At 40.6% G+C, this 17,658-nt stretch overlaps 1 protein-coding gene across 1 annotated transcript; it reads right to left on the bottom strand.

Annotated features, from left to right (window-relative positions):
• Positions 1 to 976: 976 nt before the first annotated feature.
• On the bottom strand, positions 977 to 16,023 carry Nt1 (Neurotrophin 1). Its single transcript, XM_076787492.1, has 10 exons — positions 15,827 to 16,023; positions 8,006 to 8,158; positions 7,471 to 7,605; positions 5,999 to 6,104; positions 5,397 to 5,520; positions 4,679 to 4,852; positions 3,761 to 3,925; positions 2,767 to 3,089; positions 1,721 to 2,003; positions 977 to 1,609 (listed from the first exon to the last, which is right to left on the bottom strand). The coding sequence occupies exons 1-10, from the start codon at positions 15,857 to 15,859 to the stop codon at positions 1,390 to 1,392; spliced, it is 1,716 nt and encodes a 571-aa protein (XP_076643607.1). The 5' UTR covers positions 15,860 to 16,023; the 3' UTR covers positions 977 to 1,389.
• Between the last annotated feature and the right edge of the window lie 1,635 nt (positions 16,024 to 17,658).

Below are 17,658 nucleotides of genomic sequence, written 5' to 3' on the forward strand. Positions count from 1 at the left end.
AAAAGCTGCTGGAACTTCGTTGAGACGTGCTATTAACCCTCAGATTTTCATTTCTTTAGGTCAATACAAAATTCCCATAATGACAAAAACTTTAACTCTTTGGTCGACATGAGAAATCATATTTAAAAGTTTTTCGCCGAAAAACGCAAGTTGCGCGAAAGATGGAGGAAGATTATGGAACAAAATGGCACTTGTAATGATTCAATAAATGTATATCGAAATTTAAATGTACTGCGTTTGAGTTTCCCTTAAAAATCGGCACGAACTTTCCGGACAACCCAATACATCGACGTTCATTCTAAAATATTAACTAACCCGTCCCAAACCTGTGGGACTCGCATGAATCTCGAGGATTCTAGGAGACCTAGGAATGACAGGAACTTCAGTGATCGTAGAATTGTTTCATAAGGATTTTACGAAGTCTAGGCAATTTGGAACTTTTGTGGGTTTCAGTGTTACTGGAATTTTCACTGTTCTCACGAGTGCGAAAGATTACATTGAACTTAACGGCCTTGTAGTGCCGATAGATCTAGAAGGTCATCAAGGTACTTAAAGTGTCGATTTCCATGATGTTCCAGGCCTTGGGGACCATGGTCGTGTCAAAGATCAAGAGATCAATTTTTTGAGGATTATTTGAATGTTACGGACTTGGTATGCACTTTGTCTCGATCCTGAATCCAATTGTCAATTTTCTGTCAACCTAGAATCAATCATATTTTTCAGTTCTGTCTTAATTGTATAAGGTTCTGGTAATTGAACTCTGTAATTAAATTACAGTGTACTCCATCGGTTCACAGTCGATTACATCGTGTTCTACGAGCCTGTCTGTTATCAATTAGCAATTTACTCACGGTGGAAAAACAATATAGTAAAAAGGCACGTTGAAGATTGCTACACCATATATTTCATAGTTCACATGTCATGGGTATACAGCTGGTTGGCGGTAATTTATAAATTAATAAAAGTAATGAACAATAAATATAATAGAACTTGGTTCGTACAATATTACATAATTACAATGGGTTCGCGATTGCACCTGCCCCGCACGACCATAATACTTCTACAGGCATTACACGCTCACTACCATTCTACCGAGCAGTCTAGAATACAATATCGTTGTCTTGAATCATTGTCTGCAACTCGTCGACCAAATTCCATGGTTATGTGCCTCTCGTGGTACGATCGAACGATGAAAGCGAATTTCCAACGACGAAGAACGAGTAAGAATGATTTTCTTCGTTACAAGGATACGTGTCGGAAGAGAAATAAATCTACTAAGGTTACAATAACGCCTCGCGATTGTCGCGATCGGTCGACGCGAAACCGCAACTAATTACGATATCTTTACAGTAGATACGATCAGGTACTCCGAAGGGAACGAGACGTCGTTTAGGACGCGATCACCGGCTTCCACGAGTTCGAATCCTCACGAACCGAGACAGATTGCGACTCGGCCGATTGCAGCATCGACGCTTCCGGTCTGAAGAAGTCTATAATCGGATGGTAATTGTAATTGACCCGCCTCTGCGGTTCTTGGTACTCCTCGTCGAACCCGCCATTTTGCAGCCTCGATGAGGCGTCCACGTCGAGATCGTACGGCTGGCTAAACCTGTACATTAAAAACGAGTTTACAGCTACTCCAGATTTAACGAACGTCGAGTCATCTGTTTTCTAATGAGTCAGAGTTCCTTCGAATTGTTCTTGTCCTTTTCATGATTACCTGTTCCCAATCGAACTGTTGCTCGCCGGTTCCGTGTTCTCTTCGGCGTGCGACGTCGACTCCCTTCGGAACGGCGGTCTGCTCGGTCTGCTGGGTCTAGAACCTTTCAACAATGGCCCCGGGATGTAGCCGGGAGCCCTTGTGTTAGGCGCGTGTTGCTGTGGCAGCTTGTTGTCGAAGGGCCTTGAACCTGAAGACGATGGCTTCTTCGGCCTCGGCCTTACCGGGAGAGAGATGGACGTTCGGCTCGGCTCCACTACTGGCTTTTTGTTGCTTGAACCTACTCGACCAAAAGGAGGCAATTATTCATCCTGCTTCACCGAAAATTACTTGCCAGCTAATCATTAGATAAGAAAATAAAAATTGTTTGCCTCATTTACAAATAACAGGGGCCAAGTAAAGATTCCTTTCTTCTTTTAACAATGTTCACAAGCTGACACCGACATGTTAATATTCTTAAATATTTTTAACGTCTTCATTGATTCAAATTGCATAAAATCAGTCTACTAATCGTATCAGTCATATCTAGTCAGTCGCAGTCTACTAATCATATTCTCATTGAAATCTCTTTCGGATTTGAGAATTTCGTTATTTAGGTTTTAATTTGCTACATTTAGGATAAGCGATAGTGGCATTTTCCATCCTCGTGGAATTCATAAAATCTTTGATGACATCTCGTAAATTATTTTGAGAAGAATTCTATTTTAGTTCAGCTTCAGCAAAGAAGCTGTGAAAACGTGACTTACATGTAAATCGTTGTGCTCCAGAAATAATACGAGCTAATCTTATCGAGATAATAAATTTGTTAAAATTTTGTTCCAGGTTATTACTCAAATTTGTATTGAAAATGGAAGAAAGCTGTTATTAATATTTTCTATTTCATAAATTGTTTTTAACGAGAACTCCATTTTGTTTTAGCATGAACCAGCTGTAATAAAATTGTGACTTATATGAGCCTAAATCGTGTTATTCTAGAAACTACATGAATCGTTGTTAGAAACGAATGGTTACCAGAAATGTTGTAAAATTGTAACTCAAAACTGTACCAAGGGAGGTGTCAAAACTCGAAGCGAACTTGTTCAAATAGTTCAGCTTCGAACCGTCCTCGTAATCCTCTTTTTGGTCGCTGGTGGTGATGAAGTCTGACCCGGGGAACGATTCCTTGATCTTCGACGCCGGATCCTTCTGATGAGGTGGGAACAAATCGGCATAACCGTGGACATGGCAGCTACAGCAAGATGGCACCTTGAATATGTCCATATGCAGACCGAGTTTGTTGTCCCAGGTCAAAAGTCTGTGGTAGTTGTACACTTGCACGCAGGACGAGCGATAATTTTCGGAGATGAAGGAGCAACTCGACTGCGCACTCCTGAAACAAATTTATGTTCAGCATTATTTCCTCGGGCTACCAAATTGCAGTTCGACTGTGGTCTTTCCAGGAAGCTGCGGAGGAAAGCGAAGAATCTAAAGGGCAGTTCGATTCCTCCACCGCAAATCGTTCTTCGCCAAGTAACGATTTTGTTCGCTCGGTCGTAACGGAGTGACCAATTTCAATTTTCACGGGAAGCAAATTGGAATAGCTCGGCGTAGTGTTTTCTTTTTTCCGTTTTGAGAAAGTGTGAAGCGAATCGGACAGCGGGATATAGGAGACTGCTTCCGATACGAAAGTGGTTGCGAGACAGCTTATAGAAATGGATAAAATCGAAAGAAACCTTCTAAACCAACGTTGACACTTGTCGACCTTCAATACATCTCCATAAACATGGCAAATTTTCTTTGTTGTTACCGTTGCATTGAATCCCGCATGAAAATGAAAAAGTATGCAATGACGAATATGATCCTCGGAAGGTACGGACGCCGCCATTTTATTACGGGGTTGTAAAAAAAATTATACTTCTTAGAATATTTTGAACACAGGCTGCTTTACCAAAAACAGTAAAAGAATACGTGTTTCTTCTTCAACGATCGGTACAGAAGATAGCAAAAACAAATTCTTAGCAAATAATTGATTACTTATGGATACCCCTAATATTTACTTACGAACACTTTTCCAGTCTCAGCGTCTGCGTGTGTTCGCCAGTATTGATTATGTACTTCCAAATCCCGGAAGCGGCTCTGGCCAATTGTGGTCGCGCATATTTAATAATCGACGGACAGGTGAAGCCCTCTTCGACGTTCTCGAACGAGCCGCTCGTGTCAGACCTCCTGGATCGGTATCAGTAAAATTCTAATCAATTACGATAGCAACAACAACAACAGCTTTACTCTGAAGCAAAAGTGAAACATGAAGTGACTTTTCGAAAAGGAAATCTCTAACCGCAGCTGATATAATAATAAATCGCACGTTAACACTTTGACTGCCAAAACCAGAAACCTCAAAAATTCCGTAAAATCGAAGTAAGTTATTTAATGAAATAAAAATTGAAAAAAATTAAATGTACGATATTGAGTAGTCCTCCAACTTTCTTGCACTTTACAGATCCTAATTAAATTTGGTACAATGAATATGTTAACGTAAAAATGCATTTTAAAACCTGGACAAATAATTCCGTCACCCACATATGGGTGACATGGCAGTCAACGTGTTAAAGTTGCAGTACCCTCAGATGTATAATACTGATCGCAATGGTGTTGCGTTACTTTCAATGGCTGGCACTTTTTACTCCTAAGTGAGCGCAGCACGCTATGCCATTATGCACGGCTGTTAGCAAAGTAAACGTTCAGTAGGGGCATTGTACATGCCCTGACATGTATAGTGAGTAATGAAAGTGATACGACTAATATGAATTCTGTATTATAATGAATACTCTTCATTTTACAGAAAATTGTGTACGAATGTAGTACATGCAATGCGTAGAAGCATGTGAAATACAAATTGAACAACCTAATTTACAAATATTCTTTTCACTGCCGTCAGATTTAGAAATTGTAATCGTTTTATTAATGTTTAAACATCACCTTCTGATTTCGTTGCTCTCGTATCGATTCTCGTACCGTCCATCGTATTTATTCTCGTAAGAAAAAGAAACTGGCAGGCTCTCGCCGGAATCATCAAAATCCTGTGATTTGTAGTCAGTCAACAAAGCCGCGACCATCTCTTTGTTGCCCCTCAGGCTTCTGGTTATTGCCTCACTAAACAAATTTCATTCGATTAGTCTCAATAGCCAACGACCACTCGATAAAATTTTATATCGCGAGCTCAAAGGAATTACATAAAATTCTAGAAGAATAATATCGAACCGACTCTAGAATAGTGTGTTAGGGTAATTCGCACCGCTCCGAATCCGCATTGTTATCGAAAGAATTGTACGCGCGCTTCGCACGAAGAAAAAGGAAACGAAAGTTCCCGCTTTCTCCAATTCCCTAACACCTTTTCCTCGCGTCCGAACTTCCACGGTGCTTAATTAAGTATGAAAATTGTTACAAGGGCATAAAGTGGAAATGTCTGTTGCGCAACGAATCCACAAGTTCCACGGAACACGGAGGGAAAGGCTTTCTTCTATTTTAACGAGCCGCGAATTATGTTGTTACTATTGTGAAACCGCGCTCCCCTAATTGAAGACGGCTGTCGTCGCGTTAGAGAAAGTGCATTGAAAATTAGTCGGAGGGAATTGTTGCGCAATCGAACGTTCAGTTCCGGTGAAATGAGCGGGGAAACGTGTGATATGGGGCTCACTGTGGATAATCCGTCGCCTCGAGACAAACTGTCTTCGTGAAGAAAGTGCACTCCTTCTCCGTGGGGTCCCTCCTCGTGTCGCTTGGTCGCCTTGATGGTCTGATCAACGGATTTCTTGTCAGATCTGAAAAATCACGTTCGTCCATTTTCCTTTTTGCGTAAAACATATCACATTCGATCAGAGCTCAATTTCATTTGAGCTCCCCCGCAACCTATTTAAGTGTCTAGTTAACGCGTTAACTGCCATGTCGGTCACATATGACTGACAGTGATTTTTGACTATTTATTAAGAATTTTATTAAGCTCTTTAGCATCCCTTATAATACATTTAAAATTTCCAGTTTCGCCTTCATTAATTAAATTACTCTGATTTGCTAAGAATTTCTGGGAATGATATTTGCCACTTAACGTGTTAAAAATCCGAGTAGAACTGTTATTTTTAAGTAGCAACTTTTTCGGAGGGGCTATATTACCCAGGAAAAATGTCCAACGATTTTTCTAGGAATATTCCTAAAAAATTACTTTTCAGATTTTGAAGTCTGAATGGCCCAGGAAAAGTATAAAGCTTCCACGTATAAAATATTTATTTGTTAGATATTGACCTGCGTAAACGTTTCTCCGATTCGTTGGCGACGGTCTTCGTGGAGGAGGGGGTCGATAGGTTGGTCGTTTTCTCAAATTAGGTCTGATGATCTTTAACTCCTGTGCCTGTAGCAAAGAAACATCATTAATAGATCGCGGATGTTTATGCAATTTGCAATTTTTGTAGACGCATCGTAAGAAAGTGGAATCAAATAAAATGTTATTTCCAGTGGAACTACCCTTTGCAGATCTGAGGTGAATAAAAATCGTACCAAGTTTTGTCGAATGTTATAACCTAGTATTTTTTGAAAATTTTCAGTAGCCATAAATGCATAAAGATCCGCAGTCTAATCATTAAAGAAAATTTGATGCATCGAAGAAGTGTTACTTAACGTAGATATCTCAGATCAGTGATCATTTGAATATTTCCATATACGTAACAAAAAATTAAGATAATTCAGAACGAAGAAATCTGGGAATTCCCCATAGCGTTAAACTACATAAATTGCAGCCTGGAAGTGCTCGCGCGAGAACATAAGCACGAATGTGTCCTCTTGGGAATTCCTGTGCTGGAACACTGCCAACACTGCGTTAAACTATGGCGGAATATGCATAGTTTTAGCCCACAATGAGATTAATATGGATTGTTACACAAGAAATTGTGTGTTACACGAACCAGAATGTCGGTCTTTGTTTTAGTTCATGGGGACAGCGAACAAAATGTTTTGAATATGAATTCGTCAAGCATGAAAGTTTCCACGCATGACTGTTCGCGACGCATTGTCTCCCGTAATTTGTTCGAGGCTTGGAAGAGGCTCTCGGAATTTTCTACGAAAATTCTTCTCGGAGAGAAACAACTCGGAAACCAGTTGGTAAAAATTGAGGAGTATTCTCCGGTGAAGTTTGAATAGAGGCATGTTTATTCAGAACGGGGGAGAAGAATTTCACCATGATTTATTATAGGGAAAAGTTTTAAAACCGACTTTCTAGCGATCTTTTGTGCAGGAAGGCAAACAGACGTCAATCGCTCGCGCTTCGTTACGGGTGTACTAATATTGACTCAGCAACGCGAAGTTCCTATTTACTATTCACAATTCACAATTTCCATTTAATGAGATGATTGTGAGTCTCATCGAAGACCACTTATCACGAGGAAAGTCCGTCACGATGAAAATGAACCTTATTAACCGCCATAAAACTCTGTAAAATCTGTCAAAAAAAAACAAAAAAAAAACACGGAGACATGATTTTAGTAAAAGCTGAGTCAGCCGCGTGCAGGCAATGCAACTCCATAAGAGAACAATACTGGAATATAAAACAAATAACAATGAGAAAAATGTGAAAATACAGAATTTTCGAACGGTACAGAAATTAATTTGCATACAGATGGAATGACGAAATGCGTTGGACGTTCAACGTTGGAATCAATTGTCTGAAGCTGTACACAAAATTATTGTGCTCCTGTCCAATGCAATGGAAAATTGATCTTTACCTCAGGTAATTCTTCTGGTGTCTCTTCGTCGCCTGTAGCATCCTCGGTTATCACCTTGCTGATGTCTGCGCTTACCGGAAGTGTAAGTCCTCTGCTAGCATTTTGTCGAGTTCCACTGCTAATGGACGATCGAACCTTTTTTGAAACCAAAGGAACCGAATAACTAGAAATTCTACGCAGAAATATCTCGCAAGTTCTATGATTTAACACTATTGTACTTTTTCCTTCAAGGGCAATTAGATATTGAACAATACGTGCTTTGAGATCAAGGAAATTTTAAACGAAAAATTACATCTGCAACAACGCCGTTCCAACTTCAATTTTATCGAATATAATTTTCCCGTATTTTTTACCGTGTTAACGCGTCGTCAGGACGCTGCTGGTAGACAGTGGCACACAAAACAGCCGAAAATAATCCCGAACTTTCTTTCCTCCCAATTCCGTTGAAACAAGTTCGTCAAGATACGAGTCGTTTTAACTATAATTAGCGTAGTGCCTTGTCACGCGGGCAAGTAGAAAAACCTCTTTCGCTCACCGAAATCTTCGTCGTCCTGTTCTTGAATTGCTCGCCGGTGATCTTGATGGACGTGACAGTCGTCTGGTTGTGTTCTTTACGGTCGTTGAAGTCTGAATCTTCTTTCAAATCCTCCTCAGCACCGGCATTAATCGAGGATAGTAGCACAACTGCCTAGAGAATAAAATACCATAATCACTTCGTGTCTACGCACCCACAAAATCAACTTGTTCGAGTAATTGCTAGGTTACATTCGTGATATCTATCGCTAATTTTCGGCAACAGGTTGATCATCTTTGATTTCGAAAACTGTCCTAAAATTCAGTTTATACTTTCAAGTTCTGCTTTTTTGAAAATTTATTCCAGCCGTGGAAAGATATTGTTACTGATATCACTGTTTCACTGTCATTGGACCATCTGACTAAGTTAAATTCCGAAAAATAGGTCCTGAAGTATTTTTATAGTCAAAATACATGTCCAATCGCGCATCTTTAATTTGCATGATACAAGTCCGAAATTTCAGAAGAGTGGACATTTCTAATGACGAATTATTCCCAAAATGAAAATTATGTTTCGAGACATTATCTCTAAACTTTCTAGAGATTGTATCGCGACTCTGCTTCGGAGATGAACATTTCCAAAATGCTCTCCGTGTGACTGTCCAGCATTTTTTGATTAATTTCTAGTAGTTCCGACGACTGCGGTGCCTCCGGCGAGCTCCACGTGAATTTTAATTACCCGAGGAGATAAAACGCGAGGTCCCTAACAGTGCCAATTAGTATTCCCAACGAGGACGCTAACCGCTTCAGCATAAGGCCATTAAATTAATCAGCCTCGTTAATAAGCCCCCGCTTATTCCGAATTACGGTACACTGAGCGACCGATACTATATCATAACGCGACTTATAACGACTTATAACTTCGTGTGTACGCGGATAAAACGATCTAACCGTCCCTTTTTCTTTGAGTAATTAATTCTTTCCCGCTTAATGTGGAATTTACGAGCCACTGGGGAGAACAAGAAACGAGAATAAAGATTCGTTCGCTGGCCCGAAAACTGGTGTTGCCTGTTCAGCTTCCTTTTCTCTCTCTCTCTCTCTCTCTCTCTCTCTCTCTCTCTCTCTCTCTCTTTTATTTTATTCTCGCGAATTCGCCGGGTGCAATGCACCAAACGCGAAGAATACGCCTTATCGGTCGCAGACGATCGTTCCATGCCGACCGTTTCCCTCTCATAATCGCGATTCGCGCTTCGAACGATAGAATTTCCCGAATAAGACAATAGCACAATTCCACTATTATGAGCGCGGGAAGTGATCGCGGGGAAACGTTGCGTGGGCCCTCTCGTTTGCCAAGTCGATGGGCTAGGTATCAAGCCAGAAATCTTCTTTCTCTGCACTTCACATAACCGGAAGTAACTGCGCGGACACAAGTCGCCGCGAAATAATCATCGACGCGTTTGTGTTAAAGAATGAATGAATTTCCGAACCAAAAATTGTGTTGGAAAATGAATAAATTTCGTCGGTGAAACGTCAGAGTCGCGTTAGAAATATGTACATAATATAAGAGCAATACAAAACTACTAAAAAATGGTAGTACGTACGTAAAGCAAATAAAATTCAACAACTAAGATGCAGATTAAACGCAAACATATATCTGGAAAACTTTACATCAGGAATTGCTTGACGCACGAAGAAAATTTTATTGGAAAACATGTTGGAAGTTTCGACAAATGTTTCGACCCAATGGCGGAGTTAATATTTTTAAAAATAATTTTTCTTGTCAGACAGACTAGAGGTTAAGGCACCGTGTCAATGGTCAATGAAGCAATTTCTATACTTCTAAGGAACCTTTCACCCGTCGATCACATGGTCCCTCGATCGTGAATACTGATGTATGCAAATTTCGGGACAGGAATTGATAAAATGTCTTAATCGTTTGTAACCATGCTGATGAAATGTGTTTTACGATATTGCAGGTACGAGAATTGGGCAAGGTCGATTTATAAAACGCGAATAAAGAAGATGAATAATCACCTCGATGGAAATACAAGGTTAGTATTTGAAAATACGGAGGCGTGGTGAGAAATTCCAGTTTGTTTATTTTCTAAATGAAAATGCCAATTCGACGACAAGTCCGAGTGAAATTGAACTTTTCTCTCGCCGAAGAGGAAAAAAACACTGATAAATGTGTCTTCCACGATTATCGAGATAAACGGCGCCGGTGAAAGTGACGTTGTTGTAAATGTCCGACTAGATTCGAGCAAAACGAGTGTTTACGTCTTCGTAGACGATATTTATTAATTCGACATCAGACTGGAAGTTCGAGATACACGGCCGTAAAGCAGCGTATCGCCCGATCGGTCCAATGAATCAACGACTAATTGGCGACAGTGCATCGATTCGGTGGTGATTTTCATTTATCACGACCGCCTAGTTTCTCTCGACGGAATTTAAATAAAGTTGTGTAACTTTCACGATGATACGGAATCACCGAGCGACGAGGGTAACTTTCTAAAATATGAATTTTTGATAATGACGGGGCTTACCGGGTTCTGGCGGTTCTGCGTGAAAGCGTTCGGTCCTATAACAAATGGGGAAGTCCGTGGAGAGCAGCAACATTAATTATGATGTAGGTGACATTAACGGAAATCGTCCAGGTTAAACCTGAATTAGCTTGGAATTAGGTTTGATAGGCTCGAATTCGGCTTTGCGATAGACAGGACTTAGTCCTGACTTAGATTACACTATAAATTTCACTGATGGCTATAGCGTCCAAAACTGAGACTCAGAATTTTAAAATTCACCGATCACAATTCTAATTTCCAATGCTAATTCCACAACATGGCATGGAAAAATCAAAATTTAGAATTTTCCACGCAGAAAAATCCCACTTTTAAAATTCACTGATCACAGCTCTAACTTTCACTGGCGTGACCCAGCACCGAAATATCAGGATTTAGAATTTCCTGCACAGAAAGAGGCAAAATTTAGAATTTTCCACGCAGAAAAATCCCACTTTTTAAACTCACTGATCACAGTTCTAATTTCCATTGGCGTGACCCAGCATCAAAAAATCAAGCTTTAGAATTTCCTGTACAGAAAGAGGCAAAATTTAGAATTTTCCACGCAGAAAAATCCCACTTTTTAAACTCACTGATCACAGTTATAATTTCCACTGGGTGACCCAGCATCAAACAATCAACATTTAGAATTTCCTGTACAGAAAGAGGCAAAATTTAGAATTTTCTACACAGAAAAATTCCACTTTCAAAATTCACCGATCACAGTTCTAATTTCCACTGGTAATTCTTTCGCTTAAAAAAAAATTAAGAATTAGAATTGTCTAGAGAGAAAAGAAAAATTTTAGAATTCACCGATGGAACTGGTGTGATTTTAAGCTACAAGTTAAGTGGATTAAGTTGAAAGTGTAATACGTCGAAATAAATCCTCTGTCAGATCATAATTGAATTAGACTAATCAGGTGAACTGGATCGTGTCCCGGGTGGTCCCGTATATTTGCGGGAAGAGGCCCGAGGGCACTTTGCGTGGAACTTATCTGATTCAACGCTGTCAGCTTCGCTATCGCTGCGGGCATTGCTAGTAGCATTGACATATCGCGCTGCAGTGTTGTGATTTTCGCTAATACTATTACCTAGAACAATGCTCTGCCATGTGTTAACACTATCATGGTCGATGATCAATGTCGTGGCTTGACAGTGGATATTATCTTTTCGATTACCACGTGTACGAAGTAAACTAGATCTTTTCTCGTATGAATAACCCAAATGTTTAATTTATCTTTTCCTGGGAAGTCACGCCTCCTGAGCATAAACAATTTTAAATTGAATTTAACGCAGCTTCTACGATTACTTCTTGGAACATTCTGTAAACTCGACCGTGTAAAATTGACACACTTGTTTTGCCTAATTAATTTGATGCGATGCTTAACATCCGCGGTGCGATTGGGACAGACCGGTGCGAAATCTAAGGTCCGATAAACTTGAAAGCCTAAGTGTAATAAAGCCTGCGAGAACGAAGTGTAAACGCTGTCAGGAAGTGGGAAATGCGAGAGAGCACGCGCGGAGACCCGATGCATAATGCCACGTGAAATAACCGTAAAAGTGGAAATTCCAACATATCCTCTGCTGTTTGCAATCAGCGTTGACCCAGTAACCATGATGCTCACCAGAAGGAAGAGCTACGATTTCACTGACTGATCCTTTTCTTTTGTATCGCTGTTCGTCATCGCTTCTTAGCTAATAGTCTACAATTTTCAGGATGTTTCGCAACTCCCTATTATAGTTATGACAATGCGTTATCAAATAGCTGCAACGATCCTTTCCATTTTGTTGCTTGAACTATATTAACTGTGAGAAACCGTCGTATTGTTCCTCTGACCCTTTACGAAACTCCGTAAAGAACTCTTTATCCACGGAAAACATTAACATTTGACGCTACGCCTTCCAACAATTACCACACGATCCTCCAAATTAGGGAATTCACATCCAAGAATTTCTTAACAAACTTAACAGCATTCACAAAAAGTTCCCATTTCCCATTTCCTTCCCAAAGAGGCATAGTAATTTAAAAGTTTCGATAGGAGAAGGATTCGAATGTTCATGGAGACTGTGAAACGCAACGAACGCGTTTTCTAGGACAACAATTAGCCAAGTCGAATGCGTTATGACAATGCGTTATCAAATAGCTGCAACGATCATTTCCATTTTGTTGCTTGAACTATATTAACTGTGAGAAACCGTCGTATTGTTCCTCTGACCCTTTACGAAACTCCGTAAAGAACTCTTTATCCACGGAAAACATGAACATTTGACGCTACGCCTTCCAACAATTACCACACGATCCTCCAAATTAGGGAATTCACATCCAAGAATTTCTTAACAAACTTAACAGCATTCACAAAAAGTTCCCATTTCCCATTTCCTTCCCAAAGAGGCATAGTAATTTAAAAGTTTCGATAGGAGAAGGATTCGAATGTTCATCGAGACTGTGAAATGCAATGAACGCGTTTTCTAGGACAACAATTAGCCAAGTCGAATGCGTTCAATTTGAATCTAATTGAAGAAATCGAGAACTTTCGAATGGTCTCATTATCCTCTGGCACGCAATTTACAATGAGTCATGAATTTTGAAAGGAAAGATGAATTTTCACAAGGTTTGTCGCCGATGCGTTCGCGCGTTCTCTGAAAATGGAAACAGCGGCGGCCACGATCGAATGCAACTTTCTAACATCGTCAACGGTCCAGGACGCGTGTCTGACATTTTCTGTGCGCAGACTACGTTTTTCTTGTCAAGAGATACGACGCGCTTAATACGCATATGACTTTCATTATCAACTTTCGTGGACGTTAGATTATCATCGGGAACTTTCACCGGGTTTATCGAGTTCAGGAGACATAAATGCTTGTCATTAAACTACAAGTCACAGTCCTCTCGGATCCTCTCGGCGGCTGATCAAACGGAACGCGACGCGATGCTGAAGAAAAAGTATTTTAATTTCTTGCCCTGAATAACCATTCTCTCGGTTATCTTGATTTTCCCAGCAGACATTCATTTCATTTCATATTTTACGATGCTAGCGGTTAGTACTTTTTAATTCTTAGTCATTGGTAAAACTATTTTGAGCGGAAGAAAGATGGGCTTCTGCTTATCAATTCATTTTCTCAAATTGCTGCAAAATATTTTCAAACAGTAGGCTATTTAGACACAATTAACACTAGGTTTACGGAGCACTAGAAGTGACTATTTCGCATTACTTTATAAAAATAACACGAACGTGCTATCCGAATTTCTAGCTGTTGTATTTAATGCGGTAAAGAATAGTTATATATTTATACGATATACTTATATTTAACAAAAGAATATAACTTAAGACTATTTATGAGCTATCTTCTCTACGACTACGGAACGAATCTAATTATGTGTTTATCTCTTAACGATTTCGGAGCGACTGCCGAATTACGCCGGGCGTCGGTATGACCATCCCCACTCTAACTACGGTGCTCATCCTAATACTTATTACATGTGCGTATGTACGTGTAATTGCCTACACTAGCAATATTTTAAAAATAATGTACACACAAAGAAATAAACGTGCTAAATAATTTCTCATGTATGCATCATTAGAGCCTTAATAATTTTAAGTTGAAAATATTACATCCCATCATTTTGACGGGTCCCGTGAACCTAGTGTTAAAGAAAATAAGCATTTCAGATCTTTTATGGCTGTTACTTCATAATTCAAGATTTTTATATTCCTTGAAATATAAGAAATCGTCTTTGATTTCAATTTTCACAAATCAATTCGTGAAACTCTATCGACAAAAATTCTGCTGCTCCTTCTCGCATAAAAATCAGCTCGGGTAGGTAGAAAAAATTTCTAAAAATCCCACTGTATGAATGAAAATAATAGGAGCACATCCACCCGAGCGATTAATTGTTAAAAATCCGGTCAAGAGCACGCACTGCCTCGTTAAGAAAACCGTTTCGGTAACGACACGAGAGCGAACTCGGCGTCCTGCGGCGTTTAAGAGGAGACTATTTACTTTTCCTGGTTCCGGCAGATTACCGGATCAAGGCCACGCAAAGGTTGTTCCACTTTATCCCGGGAGAACGAGCAGAAGCGGCCAGGTGGACAGTCAGTCACCTTTCCATCGACGACTCCACGCCGAATCGGGTCCCGACCATTCCGAAACCGAAGACCTTTGCATTAAACGGCCATTCGGCATCTTTCCCACTATTTTACGCGCGTAGCTAAACGTCACGGAAATACTCGTAGCTGTCAAATAAATTCGACGGGACATCGACTTCTGTAGGATGCGTAATACACTGCTGGAAGCTTCCAAAGAAAGTGGTATTTACATCGATAATTTGGGGCCGTGGAACATATTGCCGATGGAAACGTTCTTTGTACATTATCGACCCATTTCCGTTATAATTACACGGCCGGGACGATCATCGGGGGCAATCGTTAAATTAGTACGCGGAAGTCCCTCGTTTTTAAAAGCTTCTCGAAACCTTTCCAAAATATCGCGACGGACATTTCTTTTTTTTCAGCAAACAACCCTGGGCATTCGGTCGAACTATACTTAATTTACTTCTTGGATTTGGAGATCTTTCTCAGGTTTAACACATTTACTTCTTTGTTGTCCCGATTATCCAAACCTCCATTATCTGAAGCTTTTATTGTCCCAACACGCGCTCCCTATGTAACTCAAAATTCAAACAATGTGTACGCAATATTATTCGCTGTACAAAATCGATGATAATCGAAGTTCTATTGTACTTACAAGGTTCATTTACAAGGTTTATTTAAATGGGATCTGGGATGAAATTCGATCAGGCTGCGACATAAATGTGTTCTAATTCTTAGTTGCGAGTGGCTGCAACGACAACGAACTCGTTAGAACACGAGTCACAATAATAATTAAAATTATATAATTTATTGGATGCAAGTGTGGAAGATCTGTAAACTATAAAATTGTGCTCGACGAAACACGGACGCGACCAGGTGAAAAATTCTTATAAAATCGTGGCGGCGGTGATCGAGAAATACAAATGGGACCAGGAAGGCCGGAAGACCGCAACAGAGTTATAATTAGACTGCTTTATGCAAAATAAAAAACATTTGCAGGACGCAGGAGCGAAATAAAAATTTCTCTCTTCTTTTAATCATTTTATCAAGCTGAAACCAGTACGCTGGTGCCCTCAAAATCTTTTTAATATGCCCTTTAAATTGTGGTTGTCCATTTTAAATGCACGAAATCCGCAGCCCAGTTATAATAATCGAAGCAGGAGTACAGAACGATTAAACGTTCGAGCTTACCACGGAAAAGAGAAGTAATCCCCGCGCCATCATAGCTCCTCGTGCGCTGTGTCATCTACCCGCTTCTTCCGGTTGCACAGAACAACATTCACAGTCACCGAACAACTTCCCTCGTACTATAATGACGACGATCTTTCCAGAGAGAAATGAGTTTCGCCGGTGAATCGATTCCCAATTCAACTACTCCAGCGAACGAAATTCCGAGTTACAGTTTCTTTCGGTATAGAATCGAATGAATTTCTGTGTAGCAACCGAGTTAGGTGTACCATGAACCCATGCACCGCGCAATTGATTAGGGTTCGCGCCCACGGGTCTGTGCGGACTGCGGGTCCACGCGTTCCGTCACAGGATGAAAAATTCTGCGGCCGCGGAGGCAACACTGGGAAGCTCGTCTTGTTTGAGGCGGTTGCACGGTCTCCTCGTCGGCTGGAAGGAGACACCGTGGAAGAGGAAGACGAAGAAGAAGAAGAAGAAGAGGAATCGACGCGATGCCTCGGCTCACGTGGGGATAATGTAGGAACGAGCGTGGTTCGTCCTGCGTGGTTCCCCCTTCGCAGAGCCCGTGACCGAGAAAACCGGACGGCGGATAAGCGTGTCGTATTCGAGAGGAGGAAGAAGTCGGCCAGCCTCTAGTCGGCGCGAGAGAGAGAGAGAGAGAGAGAGAGAGAGCTCCGCTCCGGCCTCCTCTGCTCTCGAAGAACAGCCGAGACAGAGAGGTGGTCGCCCCCATCACCCTTGATGTGACAGCGCGTCACGTTTTCTACGTGATAGCCCCCGATTGACTCATCCACCTTCTTTTCTTCTTCCACACTCTTTATCGCGAACCTCGTTCGTTCGCGCACCTTCTTTCCTCCCCTCCTACCCTCGCCACCTTTCCACACGATCCCCCTTTGTTTTGATTACCGACGGATCACTTGTGGCTCGCAGGGGAAAGCGATGAGAGCTCTTTCTAAATAGGGGTTGGTGGGGATGGTGGGCGGAGAACTTTCGTTGGGGGAAATTGTCTGTGGTATGTGGGTTCTATGCGAGCTAGACAGGATGTGCCTGGGTACTGGGTCGCTATTTTCGGCGGGAGATTTGGATATGGTGTGTTTGGGATCGTCTGCGAAAGTAGGTTTGACAATCGAAGAAACATACCTGAAATGAAGTGGCTTTATGTTTCGATATTTTTATCTAGGGACACTGGGAAGCGAAAAGGACCTAGGGTCTGTGAAAATGTTAGAAATTTTTATTTGGCGAGGATGGACAGTGAGTAAAATAGGATATTTGACAATGTGAATGTAACCCGGATAATATGAGGATCGTGAACAGATTTTATGGTGTTCGAATGAAAATGGGTCGGTGAGATTCGTAACAGTAAAAATATCAGGTACAAAGCTGTTTTATTATTTTTAATCTATAGAGAAAGAACATTGAAACCTGTTTTTGTGCGGTACATAGGGACCGCATAAAAGAAACCGCCCAAAAAAAAAGAATATTCAGAAATTTCATAAATACCTGTAACAAATAATATTTTACATTTTAAAGAAAATTTTTTTTATGCGGTGGAGAGGGACCACATGAGAAAAGTCTCACTTAGAAAATATGTCAAAGATTTACGAAATAGCGAGAAAGTGCTTTCCAAACAAAATAAATAATCACATTACAAATAAACATGGAGAAATTTTCAAAATGCACATAATTCAATACTACTCGTCGTAGTCCAAAACCAAACATTACACCCTCAGATTTTCATCTCTTCAGGTCAATACAAAATTCCCATAATGACACAAACTTTAACTCTTTGGTCGACATGAAAAATCATATTTAAAAGTTTTTCGCCGAAAAACGCA

The sequence above is a fragment of the Halictus rubicundus genome, chromosome 4, assembly GCF_050948215.1.
Source record: "Halictus rubicundus isolate RS-2024b chromosome 4, iyHalRubi1_principal, whole genome shotgun sequence".
In the NCBI taxonomy this organism is placed as follows: Eukaryota; Metazoa; Arthropoda; class Insecta; order Hymenoptera; family Halictidae; genus Halictus; species Halictus rubicundus.

Coding starts and splice junctions, on each gene's coding strand:
- Nt1 (XM_076787492.1), bottom strand. CDS start 15,859: ATGATGGCGCGGGGATTACTTCTCTTTTCCGTG. Junction 3,926..4,678: donor GAGAGCAACGAAATCAGAAG/GTGATGTTTAAA, acceptor ATACCGATCCAG/GAGGTCTGACACGAGCGGCT. Junction 2,004..2,766: donor GAGTTTTGACACCTCCCTTG/GTACAGTTTTGA, acceptor CTTTTGGTCGAG/TAGGTTCAAGCAACAAAAAG.